We start from the raw sequence: 22,678 nt of genomic DNA on the forward strand, positions 1-22,678 counted from the left end.
GAGGAAGAAGTGCATTTTCTCCATTTATTGGCTGCACTTCCCAGTAATGACAGTGAATGAAGTATTTGAACACTTCAGAGCAACCCAAGGTTTCATTCAGCTCACAGTGAACCTCGGGCTTTGCTTGAGAGATACTGGGTTTTGATTTTTAGCCCTTTTAAAAGTTATATTTCAACAAATCTAGAAAGAAATGTTGCTTCAAAGAAAAACTCAAAGGTTATAAGAGTACAAAACAAAACATTTAGACATTTTTCAGATTTGTTTCCACAACAGTTTATGAATTTGGGATAAATTTTCAATTTCAGTCAACCTTCTTTATTTCACCACCAAATAAAACTCTTCGTTGTAAAATTTTTGATTAACTTTGTACGCAAGACATACCTGCTGTTTCTGGCATCAGTGTGCCTTTCTACCATGGGGCAAATGACCTTCTAAAATTCCATCTACATAAACAAGCATAGGAGTCCGTAATAGAATAAAAATAAAACCAACACGTGGCTGTAACCCGATGCTTAATCACAAACACTGTATTTCACAGACAAACATTCCCATTAAAAATTTGCCAAGCCTTTCATGCTGATTGTAGTTCTTTCTCAAAGACACATCGTGATGTTTAGTGTTGCTTTGCTGGGGAATTTGCCTTAGAAAATGCTTATCCAGAAATTTGAAATTCAGCTGAAATTCATTTCATCAGCATCTCACTTTAATCTCCTGTAATATAATTTGTAGCTATGGAATAGATGAGGAATCAGGCTAAGATTCTTTCTCGATTACCAGGAGTTTAACTTCAGGTCAAATCTCATTTTCAATGCAGAGTTTTATGTCTCTGCTCTCACGTAAGCCTCTCTAATTTGCCCGTTTCTCAGATGGCTATATTTATAGGCGTCCCAATGCTGACTAGTACACAAAACACTTACTTTGCCAAAGCTGCCCTTCCCAATGGCTCGCAAAATTTCAAAATGGTCAAAGGTGACTGCAAGAAAGAGCAAACATTCATACATTAAACCACTGGCAACAATTTGATGACGTTAAATTATTTCTACTTTTTCTCTTAGATGAGCGGTGGAAAAAATGAAGGGTGCTCTAGCAATTTTTTGTTGCTCTTGGAGGTTTGGGGGCTGTTTAAAACTTGGTGTTTAACACTCTTTTTCTTTCCAGCTCATCTGCAAAGACAAGTTCACTAGGGCATCCTATTTTAATGGCAGATTAGGCAAGGAACCGTCAAGGGAATGTTTTCACAGTGCCCTGCCTGAGCATGAAAGCCTCATCCTGTTCCCACTGAAATCAAGTGAGAAGTTCAGTCCATCATACACTTGGATTCCATGTGAGGACTGAAACGAGTGGCTGGGTCACTGCATCCTTGTGATATTCTAGACAACTGTTCAACAACTGTATGATATAAACACAGCAACTCTGAATGTAAACTTTGCTGTCACTCAACACCCACAATGTCTCTCTCTTGCTCAGAAAGGAAACAAAAGAATGTGCAGCTTTACAGACTGTGTATTGTAATACAAAGGAATGAACATGAGCATTCATTTCACTTCACCTTTCAGCCTCTGGCTTGAGATGGACCTAAGAGGTACATACCTGCACAGCGAGCGAGAATGTTTCATAAGTACTAACTGGAATGACGCTACACATCAAGTGTTTCTGATCAGCTCATCTGCTAGCCTGTGTTCCAACTTGGGCAATAAATAGACTCCGAGAAACAGCGAATCATACCGCCATAGAGCAGAGAGAGAGATTAACTGTTCTGGGTTCAAACCCTGTCACCAGTTGCCTGGGATGCAAACAGCATCTTTCAGGATTGCACTGTGGCAAAAGTTACTGAATTGAATGCTCTGAATTCTGCTAATGCTTCTCCAAGATGCTGGTGAAGCGGCACTGTACTGAACAGGCATTAGCTAAGAAAAGATTGCAATCAGGAATCCACTCCTTAGACCAGCTACTGCTGGCGAAACTACTTTAAAAGGCACTTAAAACCCATTAAGCAGCTGATTCAAGGCATCAGCTTCTGATAGATTTCTAATAACTCATCAGCTTCAATTAGCGTGACCCCTGGAACTGACAGGCACCACTGACGTGATGGGCTTTAAATCACAGACCTAATTTGCCTTGTGCACCCTCTTGTTTCCAGTCATTACTGAATGGATGGAAGGCACCCAGATAGCTGACCTGCTTTGCTGAAAGCCCCTCCCAAGTAGAGCAATACAGTCCAGCAAGAACATCTATGACGGATTAAAAGTGACAGAAAACAAAACATCTTATTATTTACTCATGCCAGCTTTTTCCTGTTACAACAATAGTCAGGGACCTGCATATTTTACTCTTGAAGTGAGTTTTGCACAATGGAGGGATGTCAATTTGACGCTCCTGGATATCAGTGCCTTTCCCTTGGTCACTTTACAGGGTTGTAGAGATGACAGCTACTTCATGATAGCTTCAACTCTGTATGAGGCATCCAACAACAGCTAGAGGCTGATAGAAGAGGTTAGCCTCTGTGTGGCATTCAGCTGGTGGTCAGTGCTGAGAACAGACCACAGTAAGGAGAGCCCTTTTTAAGCAGTGTTGCCCTCTAAGGTAAGGACAAAACTAGATGAAAGTTGGTTTCATTTTCTCCCTTCCATGCCTTGCAGCATCCCTCCATTCTCTGCTAAGACTGTGACTGCAGTAGTAGCTGGGATGCCAGATATTTTAATAATTTTCTTTGAAGGCAACTGGCCCTCTGTTTTCAGTACAGTTGTCTAGGTCACCCAGGCAGGCATGGCTCTCAGAAATACCTGTCCTTTGTAACCTCCAGCCTCCGAAGAAGTCAACCTTGGAGCTACTATTACTAGCATTACCCTAAATTAGCACAAACAGCATGGTGTTCTGCAAGCCAGAACCCCCACCATATAAGACTTTACACCAAATACAAGGCTTTGCTAAACAAAAGAAAAACCTCAAGGCCTTTCCCTTAGAGTGAACATTTTCACTTGACTTTTGTTTTCAGATTCAGATAAAATCAGAGTGAAAGCACTTGCTTTACAAAGAGCAAGTGGATACGCCTACAGCTATCTGCTGACAGCAGCCTCAGGGAGTCATTAGATGGCCTTTCCAACAGCAAGTCTGCAACTTCAGGCTTTGAAAAAACTGCCTCAGTTGTGCTACCAAAGCTCACTTTCAACCTGCTGATGAAATCTTTCCCAGACACAGGTTATAACCAGGTGTCTGGTAAGAAAACCCTGCCTGATAGCTTCATTTATGTGCCACTGGTGTTGCCTTCTAAGGCTATTTTGAAATATTTACGTTCACATAATCCCTGAGCAGATAGGGCTAAGAGTGCCAAGACCCATGGACGCATACTCTACCACAGCGTACTACTTTGGCCTCAAAGCAGCCTCAGAGTGCTTAAGAAGGGAGATCTGGAGAACTGCAGATGAATGAACCACACTTCATTCACTTCATTCCTGTGAATGAACCACACTTCATTCACAGGAAGAGCAGACGAGGACCAGAAAATAGTGTTGAGCAGAACCTACAGCATGACAAAAGTTTCTGTTCATTTTTGGACCTAGATATGAAGAATATCGGAATATCTTTGTGAATTAGAACTTGAGTAAAGAAGCCATTAAGGATTTATTTTTTAGGACCAGAAGAAACCACCTGAAGTCAGCAGATCCCCGAACTCCCTGCAACCACAGGGACATGCACAACAGGTGTTTAGTTCACAAGGGTTCACAAAGCATCCACCCTACCCACTTTGGACAGGCTGTGTATTTCAGAGCTCTCTAACTATGTGCCATTTCCTTGTTAGAAGTTACGATCCACTAGGGCCAATAAAGCGACACTTCTCAGAGATAGGAACACTCTTGTCCAGTCAGCGCTATATTCACAGTTCTCAGGCTTGGATGAGCTCTTTAAATGAAAGAGAGAGAATACCTGTCTTCCAAAAGAAAGCAAACTCATGAAGGATTGTCAAAAGCAGCCTTCAAATTCTGCGCTGCAGATCATCATCCTCTGCTGCTGGTTGATCATTTAGAAAAGGGACAATACAGAAAAAGGGCATTTGATGAAAAATGATCCCACCAATGATTTATGATCTATAATCTATGCACTGAGAATCTCACATAAGCAGTAACACACCAACGTATCCATGTGTCCATTAAGTTATATCTATCCGCTTTCGTAGTCAGAAGTGCTATAGCAATAGCTAGCCAAATATATTTCGGGGTGGCATACATTTTGTAAAAATCTGGTCCCTTCTCTTTTCCCATGCTCTGACCACAGAGGACGGCAAGCATGTTTCCTAGACAAGATAGCCTCTACTAACTAATTTATAGCTGGGGTTCTTTGGCAACGGGACAGAAATACTGCATAGTGATCTACGAGGACAGGGTGTATTACGTTCCTTTGTCTGTGGTTGTTACTTCACATTCAAACTTTTCTATTAAATGCTTTCCTATTTTTGCCTTAACAGTCTGTAAAATTGATTATTATCCCAGAGGAGGTGAAAGACTGAAACAAGAATGAACTAGGATATGAGATGAGAAATGAGATGGAAAGTGTCAGCAAGATACTATCTTCATTAACCCATTCTCTGAAAGGGCATGAGCCTTAGTGTTAGGAGAGGCACTTATCTGTAATGGGAGTGGGTGCTGTGTGCATCACTAAATATCAGATTCTCTCTCTTTCATTACATAACATTGTACTCCAGGAACAGCCTCACTGAAATCAAACAAATAACTCAGAGCAAAGGATGGCAGAATCTAAATGAGCAGATAAACAAAATTTATAGGAAAATTGCCAGGCCTAATTACTTGACAAGGCTAATTTTTCATGCAGTCAACATTCATGATCTCTTAACTGCTTGTTCTGACTTCCTGTGTAGTCGGTCCTAGCAAAGTTTACACTTGAGTGTGTCTGAGCAGACATCTACTTGAATTGCTGACGCAACTGCAACCCTTTACAGTCAGGGGTGGAATCTGGACTGGTAAGAGATAGGTCTCTTCACTTATCACGGGCCTTCCTGGCACCTGAGCACTTTCATGATTCAGGTTATCATTGTTTATGTTTATACAGGTCCCAAACCAATAGTCTATTTAAGGTACACGAAAAATAGTAGGATCCACTCTCAAATGACCACAGCCCACGGAAGTTAATATTCAGTGTCATATGGCAAAAAAGCAGTCGTGCTGCCTCCTGTTCTACCCAATATCTCTTAATTGGAAGACATTAAGATAAGGACAAGATTATGCCAAAATTGTGATTGCTAAGGTGTCTAGTCACAAATTTGCCAAGATAATAGACAAGTTACTAGACAATATTCCCATTTCAGCTGGGTTTATCTCCCCCCATAATATTAAAATATGACAACTCAGAGAAAAACTGTGCTAACAGTTTGTAGATGTGACAGTCATATCAGGACAGAGCCACGCAAACACAACTACACCGATCTGGACACTGTGTCTGGGTGCAGCAGTGGCCCCTGAACCTACTGACGTTTGCCCAACCAACACCTAGTCAGTCATTCAAGATGATCAGAACTGGGCCTCTTCCTGAACTTGTCAACACTACAAACAAACACACTGAATTTTCAAGAGCAGAGCACAGAGTAACAGCATTTCACACTTGGAAAGCCTAGTGCCCTTTTTCACATAACTGATAAGGGCTTCATGTGCCTTTAGTTTTTGTTTGTTAAAACCAATCCCCTTCCAAGCACTGAAGCAGCTTTCATAAGAAAGCACCTGTCTGAAAATACATACTGCCACAAGGACAGTCACCCTGCACAGGTCACTGCATTGCTTAGGGATGTATTTATTTTTTCAGTCATAGGAGCTGACACTGTACAAGTATATCAAACCCAGAGAAAGACTCATGAGAGAAACCAGCCAGTGCAACGAAAATTCAATTTGTTACAGTCAATCTCATAGTCAGGACATATCATCCCAAGGAAGGTGATCAGGAAAGTGAAAAGTAGTAGTCATCTTGAGTTAGCACAAGCAGTAATTTATGAAAGATGCCAAGACTGAGCATTTGGATGCTCCAGGAGTAAAATTCCCAGAAAAGCCTTGCAGCACAGATTATTTTTCAGTTCCTTTAATGCAAAAGAAAAAAATTCCAAACAATTCTATTAATAATTTGGGAGCAACGGCCTCTTTAGCCAAATAGCCATATACATTCAGCTTTCATTATGGGCCTAGCAACGCATAAGAATGGAAATGATACCACGTGATGTCATTGTGCTTGGAGGGCAACAGTGATGAATGCAGCCTCTGAAGAAGTGCCACCTGTGAAATCTTCTCTACAGAATGACAAAGGAAGGAGCACACGGAAGGGCAGGAATCACAACAGGGTGATCTGGGACAGGGAGGAAAACATGCTGCTGCATGGAATCACTCTTCCCTTCCAAAAGCAGCCACAGGCATCAATAGCTACACACTGAAAACCACACCTCACACTGAATGGTGGGATGGCCACAGCCTTGGGCAGAAGGCTTTGGTACCATGAGCCCTCAATGCACTGCTCTGAATGTAATCACTGCATTTCCAGTGCTGCTCTTCAGAACGAAAGTGAGTTGCTCCTTGAGACCTTTTTCCTTGAGGCATTGAGCGAGAAAGACCAAGTTTTGGCCAAAACCCCTTTTCCCCCTTTACATCCGCACAGTTTTAAAGACTTCCCAGTTAATGACAGCTTAATGGGAGACTGTGGCAGAAGTCTTTCGATGCTATTTCTGTCACTAACGATCAGAACAGAACTTCCCTTCCCCTATCCATAGGATCCCAGAGTTTCAGCATCCTGCCTCCTTCCCAAGAGCTTGCATCTCCAACCTGACTGCTTCTGGGTGGCATGCTGCATCTCAGGCTGTCTGGCTGTTCTCCCCCACTCATATCACTGCGCCAACTTCTCATTGCATCTTTCTGACTTGTTTACCAATGATCAAGTGCCTACGCAAAGTGAACGCAGCTTATTTGTGACATGTTATGACTCATCTTGCTGTCTGTCAGCAGTCCTTCTGCTGTTAATTACAAACTAGGTGAAACCATAACATCAGGAGATTTTTTTTGAATCATTCCATGTATGTCTAGACCCACCTGTGAAACCACTGCTGCTTGAGAACACCAGTTCATCCAAGCCTACGTTTCTTAAACTTAGTAATGTTAATAAAGGTACAGTGATGCAGCCTTTTTGCTCATGTAGCCCCCAAAACAAGTGAGAATAGGGGAAAGCATCCAAGATTAACTGAGTGACAGAGATGTCAGTTGAGCCAGTAAGAAAACCAAAAGCAAGTCCTGAGCCTCCTGATTCCCAGCCATCTCCTGCAAGCATTACTCCTTCAGCGCGCAGCTGAGCACAGTGTGCCAGGAAGCCACAGAAAGGTAAGGTGGCCTCATAGCAAAAGTGATGAAGAGGGGTGTAGGGACTCTGAGGTTATTGCCTTCTATAAATTTCCTGCAAAAGCATGGGAAAGTTGTTGGATATGAAGGTGCTGGAGATTCCCAGCCCTAGTTCCTCTATAAAAGCTGTGAGCAAACTTCAGTGCAAAAGAACCGCAATCAGATCTGCCCTAACCACCCCTCCCCGACATATGTGCAACATTCAGTGTTTTGGTGGACCTCATAAACATCACGTATTCTCCACAGAGTGCCGAAACAAACTAAGAACTTGGGGAGAATGCAAGTCTCCTAGTTCCTGAGCATTTTAACAATTCAAGATTGTTCAATATTTGATTAGAGTTATTTTATCACTGGGCCACCAGTTTATATGAAGTCATCTAGGTTCTCATATACTTCACTGCATTTATTTACATTTGCATTTTATTAATGTATCCATGTGGAAGCCCATATGGCAGTTACTCAACTGACTCATGCAACAGGAAATATATTTATGAAACAATCTTTTAATGACTGTCTCTAATCGTGGCAGCATAGTGACAATGGTGTCCACAACTGCTCTCAGCAATGCATTCCCCTTTTCCAGGCTATCATGCCTGAGTGCTAGTTTCACAGTGAAAACTGGTACAGCTGCCCAGCTGAGCAGTTACTAAGAACCTCTAACTTTTTTGCTGCTGATTGTTTCCAAGCGGCTCTCCCACCAAGCCCAAAGCAGGGATGGGCATATGCATTGCTCAGGCTGTCTTCTCATCACACTTAAAACCAATCCTCCTCGTGCTGTGATCTCCAAAACAAACCCTTGCTGCCTCCAACACAGCAGCATTTCTTCCCTGCCTTCAAACTACCTGGCAGCATCCCAGACACTTGTCAAAATCAAATCTCTGTCACGGAGTTATTCTCTCAATGCCCAACCACAGATGCTGGGAGGCAAAAGGACTACCTGACATTCGACCATAGCTCTAAGGTAAATCCAAAGGCATGGCTCTCCTACAAGGCTTGACACATCTTTGCTTAATCAAGATGTCCGGGTGTTCGGAGATCCCAGCATGGGAGCTGACAGTGACTCTTAGGCTCGTGCTGCCCTCAGGATACTGTATTCGTGAACTTTGTAATCCCAGACAACAATTAAAAAAAGCTCTTACCCTCTTCATTTTCATCAAAGGGTGGTGACTTGCTGGAGGTGTTAGCGCCCATGGTCTGTTTTTCTCAAACTAAGCTCTCTCTTACGTCTCTCTCACAGTAACATTACTATCCTTGAACTCAGTGCATCCAGGCCAGGGTTACCATGTGGCTCACTCTCAGCAGACCTGTGCAACTCTCTGTGGGTGTCCAAGAGAAGACAGGAGGCAAAAATTTATCATTAAGGATTAAGAAGCATTTCACAGATTGTAAACTTCTCACTGGACATTGACTGCTCTAGAGACAAAACTGCGTATCAAAAAAGCGTATTATAATTAATTTTACTAGTGAAACCTAGTAATATAGTAATCTTGTAACCTAGACCAGGACTGCTGCCAACTAAATTAAGTATAAACAAGAGTAACAGACCAAATGATGTGAGGATGTGGCTCATGTTTCCTGTATCACCCATTACATGATATTTTGTAGCTTCAATGATGTTATAATGAACCGAGATGATAAAGCATGACTAGCTGTAGCAACGTCAATATCCAAAATAAAACAGCTATAGTGACTTTGACAGATAAAATGAAAAAGGCACATAAGTCACCTGACAGCATAAAAGCTATATAAGAAAAAATTCAGAGTGGTAACCCTTTGATCTAAGCTAGGGTCCCAAGCTTAAAATAAAAGGACAAAATCAGATCATTTTTTTAAATGAAAAGATTTCAAGGAAAATCAAGGTGCTGTTACCATTCGATGTCTTCAACAAAAATTTTGGATATGATAAAAAAAAAAGCTTCTGATTTATGGCTTAATGCAGGTTACAGTGGTTGATTTGTCTCTTATATTGCAGAAGAACAGGTCTGTCCAGAGGCAGACAGAAGAGGCAGGCTTTAAATTTTCCAGTTATTCCTCAAACATATATATGTACCATGGAGTATATGATTCTGTATAGTGTGGTGACACTCAAGATAGTTTTCAACACGCTTACATGGGTAGAGTGGCAGTTTTATTTTTAAAGTGTTTACATGTAAGACGCTGTTATGCACTTATTTTGATACTGATATCCCTGTGATATACATGGCATTTATTTCTTGTCGCAAACATGAAGTCCACAAAAGAATAAAATGAGAGAGTAACAGGGCAGCACAATCTACTGGTAGATTTTGTCCAGCCAGGACTGTTTTCTGGGACATTCATATTTTCATTGAACGTTTAAAGGGGTAATTTGGGCTAATTCATTTTTCTTAGATCTGCACTCCGGAAACACAGTTACAGAATGGCTTTACTTTTTCACTTGGAAGCAACAACATCCTGTTATTGAAACACAAAAGAGAGGAATTATACAAAAAAACATTGGAGAAAAGAGAATTCCTGAGACAGTCCTGATGTCTTCCCTGCCTGGTAACTCCAGTGGGACTGCTGCATGAGTAAAGACTGCAAATTCAATCTTAATGGTTAACTCTTCACATACACAGACTTCGAGTTTTCTTCCATCCAGAGTTGAAGGAGTTCAATCTAAAGCAGAAAATGGAAAAGAGGGTAAAGGATGGGCACAAGGAAAGAGAAGCAGGGATCATGAAGTCAACAGATTTAGAGGTCAGAGAGTATAAAGAGGTTGTAGTGGAATCAGAAATGCAGGAGGAGCTCAAGTGAGACACTGACATATGTGATTTGGCGGCAGGCAGCGGAGGGGAAAGGGATTTGGTCCCTTCCCTCCTCACCAGGTAGGGGCCCTTGGAAAAAAAAGCACACAGAGTAGAGATCAGATGCACACCCAGGAGAGGTGAGCCAAAAGCGTTTTAAGAATCAGCATGGAAGGTGAAGTACAGCAGAGAGCAGGACAGGGAAAAGGGTGGGGAGGTGGGGACTGGGGTTCTTCCAAGATTTGCTCTTTATTTATCTGAACTGATTTTGCTTTTCAGCTGCCAGAATATGGATTTTCTGAAACAGGAAGGATCTCCTGCTCCCTAAGACACCAGAAATAGCCTCTACCTCTTGACCGCAATTTCGCCCCCTGCCTGTGAATCTGCTCTCTCACGTGGCCATTTAGGAATTCTTGATGCAGATGCAGACAGACCTGACCTCCTCTGCTGAGGCTCAGCCAGGTCCTGCCTGCTTACCAGATGAGCAGGATAACAGATGCAGGCCCAAGTCACCTCTTGCTCTTCCATCCTCTCTCCCGCTCCCCTGCCCCCTTCCTTGCACCATTACGCTCAGTTGCTTCTCTCCAGCTAACTTTAATTTCATCTCTGTCACTTAGCCAGGAACTCAATTCTAACCCCACACTCCGGGTCAGGAGACTTCCTTCAAGCAAGTGCCAAAGTTTGTCTGAAGTTAAAAAGCTACCCCTATATTTAGGTGTCTTCCTGAACTGGGCTATGGTAAAATTCATCCCCAATATTACAATTCGAGGAATCAAACTGCAGATCAAACTGCAGCAGCTGCAGAAAGCATCGTAGTGGCTGAATCTGCAGCCTGTATCTATCTTCTCCAAGTCAGCTAGAGTTGAGAGGTCTCCAGCACTACAAAAGCACCCAGAACGAATCAGAGAGATACACAAGGCACTCCCTCTCCAAAGCCTTTTATAAACAAACAAAACTGCAACCCACCCACGCTGCTGCTGTGGTCCAGTCTCATAGAACTCACTACCCACAGCAAAGTGCGGGGCAGGGTACATTTTTCAAAAGGCCAAAAAACCCCAATGCAAGCTATTAAAAAAGTTAAAATCACGAGCTCTCATCTCTTTTCAAGTCCCCAAACGTACTCTTCAATGGAGCAATATACCTTCAGAGGTAATAGCCATAAATCAAGTTTCCATACTGACGCTTCTACATCAGTGGCAGCCACAAAGGCCAGCTGCTTAGTGAACCTTTCTTGTATAGGAGTCGACAGCTTAATTTGCTTTTGAAAATATGTTGAGATATAAAAGCTATGAGAAGAGTGAAGGTTTTCCTTTCAGTGAAGCTAATTTCAGAGACAGTCTGAGTAATATTTACTATGATTTATATCTTTATAAGATGTACCCGGGGTACAGTAATGATAAATGTTCTGCTGTTTCACATTGAGAATTCACAAAACAATTAAATTCATTACTTTCACTAAGGCTAAAACTACTAACGCTTCTATATTAACCTTATGTTCAGACCACTCATTGTTGCGTGAACAGAGCGGCAGAAGCCCCAGTGACCACTGGTCCCCAGGTCTCATTAGTCGATCTTACTGCCACAACATAAATTTTAGAGGCATGAGATATCAGCTGGTTGGATATGCCCATGCACCCACTTCTGAAGCCAGCGCAGTGCATCCTGCAATTTCTAAGCATATTTTATCCTCAATAGATGAGCATAAAAACAAAGTAAAACCATATAAGTACTTGAGCGTCATCTCTAGGGATTTACACTCACACTGCAAACAGGATATGCTCTTCAGTGGGGAACAGAGCTTAGAATGATTAACACAAACAGTAAGAACAGCTAATCAAGTCAGAGCAGAGCCACTAACTCAGACAGATTCCAAAATGATTTCTCTTATCACCTTTTTATTGCTTGAGCACTGCTGGGGGAAAAGAGGTGCTACTGCTGTTCTGCTGAACAACTGAAACTCATCGGGAACACAACAGTATATGAGATTATGTTATTACTTTTGTCCCAACATTTCTGCCTTAGAGAAACCAAAGATTATTCTGAGCCCTTCTGTAACTGCAATAAAGTTTAGAAAGGAATGGAGAACAGGCATTATTCTGTGTCACCTTTGTTTCTGATCCCGTTGGAGCTGTCCCTCTGGCAGTGTGGCCATGTAACTTCCCAGCTTGAAAATGTTTACCCTATTGCAGAAAGTGACTAAGTTATTGTCTGCAAAAAAAAAAAAGAGAAAAAAAAAAGAAAAAAAGAAAAAAACCAGTATTCCAAGCTGTAGTCAACTGCAAGCAAGCCACCCCATCAAAAGAGAAAAATCATGCTGGAAACACACCAATACATGCAGTTCATGATCAGGAATCTTAAAGAGTCAAACAAAAAAACCGACCTACCTTACCAGGAGGAGATGAAGCAGCAAGTGAGACTGAAACAGTAGTAGACAGAAACAACCTGAAGCTGTAGTTGAGAGGAAATATCAGTTGCGGCAGCAAGCTGCTATGCTGTTTAGATAAATGTGTGCAAGTGTGGGGTCCTGTTCTGTGGCAAAGGGACTGGGCTCTAAGCCTCTATTGCAGGGAAATTTCCCTTTGCAGATTGCAGGAGGAGCTTGCAGCAGTCACAAGAGGTGAAGTACATAGGAGAGCAGGAGAGAAACATGCAAATACCCTGCCACACACGTACACTCACAGGGGAAGGTGTAAGGGGGGACTGAATAAATAAAGAATGCTGTTAGGTAAAGGGAAAGCTACCAGCTCTTGGATGTGGCAAACCCCTGCAACTGTAGTTAATGCTGATCAAATTGGCAACGATTCTTCAACTGCAGAAGCATCACAGGCACATTGTGTCTTTTAACCACTTTATAGATCAGCACTTTTTAGCTACTATGTGCAAGACATTTCCTATGACCAGGGGAAAGCACAATCTTTTCTGATCATCCCACCACAATGGAAAATGTTCTGCTGTTTTGAGATGCTTTTATGAAATGTTTCTTTTGTTTCTGCTTAGTCTGCTTTTTATTTGCTTGTTTTTAACTCATGCGATGCCACGGATTTTTACTGCTATTAGTAAGGGTTAGGATCTGTAACTCTTTCCCACCTACCCAGATGTACTATATATCAAAACAAGGAATTACCCTCAGTCTTTCCCTCTTCAGAAAGGGGTCAGTCATAGAAGGTGCTGAGAACACTGGCTCCAGACAAGCACAGCTCTTAATTCTCTCTTCAACCTTAAACACTATGCTAATCGCCCTGACTTCAACAGGTTAACTCACAACTTCAAGTTAAGCAAGATCTCTGTCGGACCACAGCCAAAGTTGCTCTGCTCTTTATAGGGCTGAGTCCTAGTGAGCACATGTCTCCTCTGTCCAGATGGACAGATCCCTATTGGAAAGGCACCTATAAAGAAAAAAAAAAGATATCATGAAGTTTCTCGTTTTGTTGTCCACGTTCTTCCTCACGGAAGGAAACATGGTCTTCTCTCATTCATGGATGCTGGAACTGAGCTTAAACTCTACAGCTCCTAGAGAGTGCTGTCCTTCCTCCAGGACAGCTAGAAGTCAGAGTAATTTATCCAAGTTTACCCCTATTCATTTATTACTTAGAGATGAATATACAAGCTAAAATGCAGTTTGCCCTCCTCAAACTATCTGTGAAATTCAGTCAAATTCACCAAATCAAATTTACTGAAAAATAAACATGAAGGCTGCAGAAGGAGGAAGAGGCTAGATACACTGTAAAGGAGCAGAGGACGCTCATCTTTACCACACAATCTAGAGGTAAGGATATTTATCATGGCCCCGGGAACAGTTAAGTTCTTTCTGTCAGAAGAACCTGAACTCCCTGTCCTTGGGAGACTACCTGACCGCTCTTATAAACAGGATGAGGATTTTGTGCAAGCAGTTATTCCAGCTGAGTAAAATAATTCAGTGACTGGAAGAGATAGAGCGCAAAATAAAACTGTTTCTGGCGGGTAGGATAACGGGTTCTTGCCTTCTTGCATTCTTGCCTAGGGAATGTTTAATTTTTTTCATCTACAGCTTTAACAACAGGAGAGAATTGAGATTCCCTTCCCCGACCAAGGCTCAGGGTCAGTGACCTACAACACGGGCACTGAAGCCTGTAAACAAGCAGGTTTCAACAGCAGGAGGCAGAGCCAGTAATGGCCAGTCACAGCATCAGGAGAGGCAGCTCCAGCTGAGTCCTGAACTGGTAAATTATGAACTCAAGTCTTACAGGATGGCACAGTACCACCAGTCAGCTGATCAGGAGGAACCTGCCTCATCAGACACAGCATCTCCCAGATCCTGATGAGTTCCTATCAGCCTAATTGATTCTGCATTTGGGAAAGTGTAATGCAAACTGACACATCAAAGGTTGCCCAATCCTGCCATACAGCATCAGCATGGTAAGGAGAGCTCTTAGCAGCACGTCCAAATTCCCTCAAGCAGAAATAAAAATGTGGACTGAGTCTCCTGCATCTTCCGCAAGTGCCATAGCCATTTACCTATCAAAGAAGAGGAAAGACTGCTCCCCTATGGCAGCTTTCAAGTTTACCTGTTCTTTCAGTCGCTTTTCCTATCACTGCCCAGATATAATTTGTTTCTTGCTGAAGAGCTTCTTTTTCTGCCAATGCAAATAGTATACTTCTTATTCCAAGCAGAAACAAAACAAAAACAGGAGCTCCCCAGTGATCTCATGCAGTTAGCTTGGATCCTGGAGTTCACAGAAGACAGAAACAACGCTGTTCTTGCAGGCACAGTTCCACCAGTAAGAATAAAAACTGATTTTACCACTTTGAGGCTAACACTGATTAAAAAAAATATCTTTCAGAACATCCATTTGAGGTCCTTTGTGTACTTAAAGCAGCTGTTCCTCAACATACTAAAAGCAGCTGTTCCTCAACATACTAAAATTGCTGCATGTTAAGGATGCTTTCTATTTCATCTTTTATACTAAAGACTTAAATGAAATTTGAAAATTGTTACCTTAAGTCATTAGAATCTTTTTTTATTATTATCCTTAAGATTTTATGTTCAACAAAACCTAGGACCTAAGGAGGGGGACCTCCCCCCCTCCCCCCCCAAAAAAAAAAAAAAAAAACAAACCACCCAACCACAGAACAGTGAGCGGAGTTAGAAGTAAAAATGTTACAAAAATATCAATTAAGAGTTGTTCTCTGTAGAGAGGTCATCCGGAATGTTTCAATATCTCTGTACATTGACAGTAATAAAATATTAAAGCAGAGTTCCAGAGAAGGCCAAAACCCCAGCAAATGAAACACCAGAAAGGCAGCTCCCCTGAAACAATTGCTAAAGAACAGACCACCTCTGCTCCCAGTCTATTCCAGGAGCAGCTCACGTTCCAGTCTAGCTTTGGCTACCTAGTCACCACTTGGACATGGAATGTACAGCACTCAGCTTAGTGCCTATTCAAAGCTGAAGTGGGATTAATTTTCCAAGGTGAACAGAGAGCCTAAGTGTCTAAATCCTCTTCACTGGGGCTTTGCTTAAACTGCAATAAAAAGAGGGCATACTTTTTCAAAAACATTTCACTAAAAATGTCCCTCTGTTTTCATATGAAAAAAATGGAACCTTCCTACCTGGTCAACCCAAAATAAGGCATGTGCCAAGTAGAGGAACTTTTCCAGCGTGAACAGAAAAACGAACTTTCTGCTTCAAAAGCAGACACTCATTACCTGAACTAATTCACCTGCCTGTGTAACAGGCTATCAAGTTACTGCACAGAATAGGGACATTGTATGTAGATAGGCTAGGGAATGAACTGCAGTTCTCTTTTCCATTATCCATAGTCATCCTTGCATTCTTCCTTCATTTGTCCTGACATCATCTGTCCAACTCTACTATTTAGGCAACATGCTGGAAATAGGCTTGCTCTTATACATGCAGTGTGTAACATTAAGAATTGTCACACTTGAATCTAGGAAACTACTCATCTGAAAGAAAAACAAAGCTACTGTCCAGCCTACGTGTACTTACAAGCTGAATATCTGAAATACGGTTAAGAGCTGACATCAGAATCACTTGGATGGATTTGCCTCAGGGCTCTTTCTTACACTGATTTCCAGTAACAAAGCAAACAGTACTTAGCAGGTAGACCCAAAAGGACTAAGACTGAGAGGAGATCAGAGTTCAAGATTACAGAAGTAACAGAGATCCTGCCCTCCCTCCAAATCCTACTGTGCAAGAGATGAAGATCTATTCCTGGTCTCATTCATTAGAGGTGGGAAGCAGAAGCGAAACTTCTAGACACAGAGGACTTCAATGCAGAGAACACCCAGATGTGGGGCATGCCTACACTGAAACATGCCAAGCAGAAATGTAAGGAAAAGATGTGGGCTAAGCAGGGCACTGTCTGTCATGCCGAAATTAAAACAGACACTTTTAGCTTCCCGTGTATTTTCACTGTATTGTAAAATACAAGGGGTAATGCTGCTGCCTTACAGGAGCTCTCTGGTGCCCTCTAATAGAAAAGAGACAGCAAATACACAGAAAATCAATTCCAGAAATCTCTGCAAGAGGAGCTCTCACCCTTATTTTTGGAGAATTATTTACCCACTTTGTTTCACGCAGATTCCTTTCCTTTGCTAAAGGGTACAGGCAGTAATGCAGCTATAACCAGTAATATCACATCACATCCTCCTAGGTAAGCTCAGGAAGTGTGGGCTAGACGAGTGGACAGTGAGGTGGCTTGAGAACTGGCTGGATGGCCGAGCTCAGAGGGTTGTGGTGAATGGCGCAGAGTCAAGTTGGAGGCCTGTGGCTAGTGGTGTCCCCCAGGGGTCAGTCCTGGGCCCAGTCTTGTTCAATATATTCATCAATGACCTGGAGGAAGGGACAGAGGGCACCCTCAGCAAGTTGGCTGCCGATACTAAACTGGGGGGAGAGGCTAACACACCAGAAGACTGTGCTGCCATTCAGAGGGACCTGGACAGGCTGGAGAGCTGGGCGGAGAGGAACCTCATGAAGTTCAACAAAGGCAAGTGCAAGGTCCTGCACCTAGGCAGGAATAATCCCATGCACCAGGACAGGCTGGGGGCTGACCTGCTGGAAAGTAGCTCTGCCGAGAAGGACCTGGGAGTGCTGGTGGACAACAAGTTGACCATGAGCCAGCAGTGTGCCCTTGTGGCCAAGAAGGCCAATGGGATCCTAGGGTGCATTAGGCAGAGTGTTGCCAGCAGGTCGAGGGAGGTGATCCTGCCCCTCTATTCAGCCCTGGTGAGGCCTCACCTGGAGTACTGTGTCCAGTTCTGGGCTCCCCAGTACAAGAGAGACATGGCACTCCTGGAGAGAGTCCAGCGGAGGGCTACCAAGATGATTAGAGGGCTGGAGCATCTCTCCTATGAAGAAAGACTGCAAGAGCTGGGCCTGTTCAGCCTGGAGAAGAGAAGATTGAGAGGGGATCTCATCAACGTGTACAAGTATCTGAAGGGGGAGTGTCAAGAGGATGAGGCCAGCCTCTTCTCCGTGGTGCCCAGCAACAGGACAAGAGGCAACGGGCACAAACTGAACCACAGGAAGTTCCATCTGAACCTGAGAAAAAACTTCTTCACTGTGAGGGTGACAGAGCATTGGAACAGGTTGCCCAGAGGGGTGGTGGAGTCTCCTTCGCTGGAGATATTCAAAACCCGTCTGGATGTGATCCTGGGCAATATGCTCTAGGTGACCCTGCTTGAGCAGGGAGGTTGGACTAGATGATCTCCAGAGGTCCCTTCCAACCTAAACGATTCTGTGATTCTGTGATTCTGTGATTCTGTGATTCTGTGAAGACTGAGAGGCGATCTCATCAATGTGCACAAGTATCTGAAGGGGGAGTGTCAAGAGGATGAGGCCAGCCTCTTCTCCGTGGTGCCCAGCCACAGGACAAGAGGCAATGGGCACAAACTGAACCACAGGCAGCTCCATCTGAACCTGAGAAAAAACTTCTTGACTGTGAGGGTGACAGAGCATTGGAACAGGTTGCCCAGAGAGGTAGTGGAGTCTCCTTCCCTGGAGATATTCAAAACCCGTCCGGATGTGATCCTGGGCAATATGCTCTAGGTGACCCTGCTTGAGCAGGGAGGTTGGACTAGATGATCTCCAGAGGTCCCTTCCAACCTAAACGATTCTGTGATTCTGTGAATATTAGAAAGGGTGAGGGAATAAAAAAACAAAAGCTTCATTGTAATAATTCATTAGAGATCCTAAGATGTTTATGCAAGAACAGCAAAGCCAATCTCTGTATTTTGATGGAGCCCAGCAGTAAATCAAATGCCCTCTGCAATTTCACTGGCATACAGAAATCCTTCACCCCCATCCCAGCCTGTGTGCACACAACAAGCCTCATAGGCACTACAAAGGTCAGAGAGAAAAGGCCCCTTATTGCTGCCACTGAATTTTACAAATATTTTATTCTCTCTTACTCCTTTGTGATTTTTTCGTTTCAAGTACCAAAAGCCAATTTTAGCAACTGCTTATTAATATAGACTTTAGCCTTATTTACATTATGTACTTCCTGAAAACCTAGGTCATGAAAGGAGAAAAGCTATGTTCAGCAGTCATATCTTAGCAGTAACCCTCTGATGATCTTCAACTTTCTCATGTCTTCTGTATGTTAGATTTTAATATCCATTGCTGGCAAACTGCAATGCTTCCTGTGGTTAAAGCAGGTCCAGTTTCACAGAAGTGCTCAAAACTTCTACTGCGTTGGAGACATTTTGGATGCTTTACAATTCTGAAGGGTAGGCACTTGTTCAAAGGCAGAGATATGGATATACACATTCAATCGAACTTTAAAATAATCAAAATACCAGTTTTATCTGCTTCATTTAGTTTCCCCTGTGCTTTCAGCTTACCAAAAATGACTCCTGAAGCTGCCTATATTCAGTCCTAGAGGAGTGAGGTCTTCATTCAGAGACAGCAGTTCTGCAATTAGCCACAAAGGGTCACTGTTGACTTCTGTGTCTCTCCAGGGCTAACCCCCGCAGAGCCTAACAAGCAATGACATGGCACCTTGGTTCAGGTATGTGCACCCAGTGTCATCACTAGGGAGGTGAACTCTACATGTGGGGAGATCATGACTGACTAGTCGATAGCTCCCGCTTCCAAAACACCTAGGCAGCTTCTGGAGCTCGTTTCCTTTGCTGTTCCACCGAGCCATGCACAGGCTTCTCTTCCAGCAGTACTGTTTCACAAGTAGGGAGCCAGGTTTTTCTGAATGGGCCAATCTGTCCCTGGTGTCAGTTGACTTGTCTAATCCAAATGGAATCAAGGATTCCTCCATCGAGGACTGAGGATAAAACTACTGTCTGCTAATAAATAAGGTTTGCTTAACTGCAAACCTTACCCCAGGAAAAAAAAAAAAAAACTTAACCATGGAACCATGTTATTCCTCTGAAGGGCCCTTAAAAGTCATTAGAGATGACATTTGCTAACCAAAAAAAAAAAAAAAACAAAAAACAAAAAACACCACCACAAGAGGAGACGACTTCTCCAAGGACACAGTTTCAAGTGTGACAGTGCACAAAAGCATTGTTGTCTTCAGTAGATCATGTGAAACATTGCCAGTGTCATACACTGGCTTGAATAAAAGGCTTTGAAAAGCTCTAGGCAGAGATGGGTAAGTTAAACAACGAAAAGCCCTGGTAGGGTTTAGGGGATTTTTAGTTTATATTTGACAGATACAATCAGTACCTTTATCCTCAAGAATCAAAATTGCCAACTCCTGGGAGGTGTAAGGTCCAAACTCCTCCCAGGGCCAAGAGGACTGGGGTCTGGGTGTTTCCTGCATATTCTAGGGCTGAGCTTTAAACAAAAAAGAAGAAAGTATTAAACAGTCTGGGTGGTGGGAGAGTTAATGTAGCAGAAATCTTGCTGCTGTCATCAGTCGGTCTAGAATGTCAGCTGCATCTCCTGGAACTTCTTGTCTCCCTAGCCCTGCGTCAGGAATATCTCTTCCAACCTCTTTGGATGCACAGGAACTGTGTTGCAAAGCACACGTTTACCTTATTATGCACCAGAGAAATCCAGAGCTGGTGGAGGAAGGGGACTTTCACACCGCCGGTTTCTACTGTCTGAAGTGGAAACCAATTAGCTGCCTTTCAGAATTTATATAGCTCAATCACAGCTCTTTCAAACCTGGTGTAAATGTCTCTTTCCCGCCTCCAAAGAGATAATGCAAAAATGAGAAGAGACACTTAAGTGTTCCCACTGACATGAAAGGAACAATAACTCAGCACTGAACCAACTCCTGCTGATTGCAGCACAGAGCTGGGGCTACTAGTTAGACAGTATTCTGCATAATTCTTGTTTTCAGATAAATGTTCCCTTAAGATAATAAAACTGCACCTTCAAAGTGAACAATCGGCAGTAGGATCTTCCCAGAACGGCGTGGGGCCAATACACACGCTGGTCAGCTGTTCTGATCGTCTTCACAAAAGAAAAAAAAAAATCTGTTGATGTTAATTTTTTTGTATAAATCACTTTGCATTACAACTTGAGCTTTTTCCTTCCTTTTTTACCCACAGTTCAGCTTCCTCAGTTCAAACAAATGCAACATATTTATTCTCCAGAAAATCTAGCAGGGAAGGCTCCTCACCAGCTCTTTGGAACTGTACTACGAAGCACCTTCTGTCCACGTTAGATCTTAATGCATTATACGCAACAGGGTTCTTCAAAAATGCTGTCAGAATTTCACTGAGGGACCACATGGCATTTCATCAGTGCCCCAGGGACTAGAATCTGTTTGGGCTTTTCAGTTACGCAACACTTGCAAAATGGAAATGCGGATGCCCACTAGCTTATTTTATGCTGCACATCTTCCTATTAGAGCTCAGATGAGTAAAATATCAAATAGCTATTACATACTAGAACAACGCATACCTCTGGGAAAACTCCTTAAGCAAGCACAAGGCTTTATCCTCAGTGACACTCTGCATTCTGTATCTCATTTCTATAATAATGGTCCAGGTAAACCGAGCTTGCTCTTTGACAGGCATCAAAATGTATCAGTCTCAAACTGTTTTGCTTTGGATGGCTTCTGTCATTCTTCACCTGCACGGGGTAGGACTGATTCTTCTCCATTGTGCATCATGCTTAAAGCATTCTGAGACTGAGATGTGTGTAACTGATAGCAGAAGTTGGTTGACAAGCACCAGGCTCTGTCCCCCGGCTGAAGTGCTTAACGATACAGTTCTGAAAGTCAAACCGTTATTAAGAAAGGGCACCAGTAGGCTTAAACTAATCTCCTCCAGCATAAATACAGCTTTAGCTTCTGGCATCATATTAACAAATACAGTTAGAGTCCATTAACAGCACCTTTAAAAACCTCAAACATCTGCTAAATCATCATCGGAGTGCAGCCACGCTTTCCCGTTTCAGTTTAATAAACTGCTTTAAAAACAAACATGAAATACACCGATGAATACTTTTTTTAGCAAAAGACAGACTACTTAAGGAAAGATGTTTGACTATACGTATTTTGGGTTATCCCTTTCACTGTTGCCAATAGGCAAATGAGAGATGTTCTCTCCAGCACATCGAAATTTTTGAAACTGCAGGAGTTCCTGACACTGCAGAAGCTCATAAAAAGATTAGGAATGTTAATAACATGAGTTGAAACAAAATAAAATTCAACTCAAACTTTTCTGCATCTGGCAGGATATTTCAAAGATTAGTTCATGCTTCCTCTTCTCCAATTCTTCTTCTTCTTGAAGCTACATTAACTAACTGGAACATATTCTTCACTGCCTAATTACAGTGTCTGCAGCTCTGTGACTTTGAGAACTTTCTCCTTGAAGGAGGTTGAGTCCTGAGTCTGTGATTCATTCTCTTGCCCTTTCACACCGTCTTCTTTTTCTAACGGCTGCTCTTCTCACATGGGAAGCTCTCGGTGTAACAAGCATGCTCGCAAGAGAACTGAGGAGAGGAGTGATGCTACCACTAACAGCCACCATTTACACACGGTATCCTCTGCTTCAGGACTGAGAAAACAGGGAGAAAAGAAAGGCACATACCAGATCTAGGACACATCTCAGACAAATTCTGCACCTATCTGGGGTCCAATCAGCTTTAACAGTGTGACTGAAGATTTAACACAAACACACCTCCTCAGTCAGTCAAAAAGCCTTCAGTAAAGCTGGTGTGTAATTGGCACAGCTGAGACTTAATAGCACAAGCTGCTGTGCTTGAGAGAAAGAAGGAAGAAAGGGGGCACCTCCAATTGGCTGTGGAACTTTGAATAGCATAAAATCAGTTTATCACATCCTTTTCACACACTGTAAATACAAGGATTCTTCTCTGCTGTCTGGCTTTTATTGACAGTCCACATAATTGATGTTGTGGCATCAATCTAGGCTGAGTTATTAGAAGTCAATGGATCTCTCTTTACCACCCTCTGCTCCAGAGGGCTGCGCTATAAACTCTTTGGAGGTGTATGATGCTGCTGGGAGAGAGCCATTAATGTCAAATAGAAGATTAAAGCAGCAGGGTATCACAGCTTCACCTCGCTGGTTCACGTTTCCATGGAACTGCAAATACTGCTTCACGAT

The 22,678-nt window shown here is 42.7% G+C and overlaps 1 protein-coding gene across 1 annotated transcript in view; it reads right to left on the reverse strand.

Annotated features, from left to right (window-relative positions):
• Window positions 1-8,682, reverse strand: part of STK32A (serine/threonine kinase 32A) — a 42,372-nt gene extending 33,690 nt beyond the window's left edge. Inside the window, exons 1-2 of the mRNA XM_009678588.2 lie at window positions 8,519-8,682; window positions 918-973 (exon numbers count right to left, since the gene is read on the reverse strand). Coding sequence (XP_009676883.2) covers window positions 918-973; window positions 8,519-8,570 — 108 coding nt within the window. The 5' untranslated portion in view covers window positions 8,571-8,682. The remainder of the gene's footprint in view (window positions 1-917; window positions 974-8,518) is intronic.
• Window positions 8,683-22,678: the final 13,996 nt, after the last annotated feature.

Source organism: Struthio camelus, chromosome 13, assembly GCF_040807025.1.
Source record: "Struthio camelus isolate bStrCam1 chromosome 13, bStrCam1.hap1, whole genome shotgun sequence".
Lineage (NCBI taxonomy): Eukaryota > Metazoa > Chordata > Aves > Struthioniformes > Struthionidae > Struthio > Struthio camelus.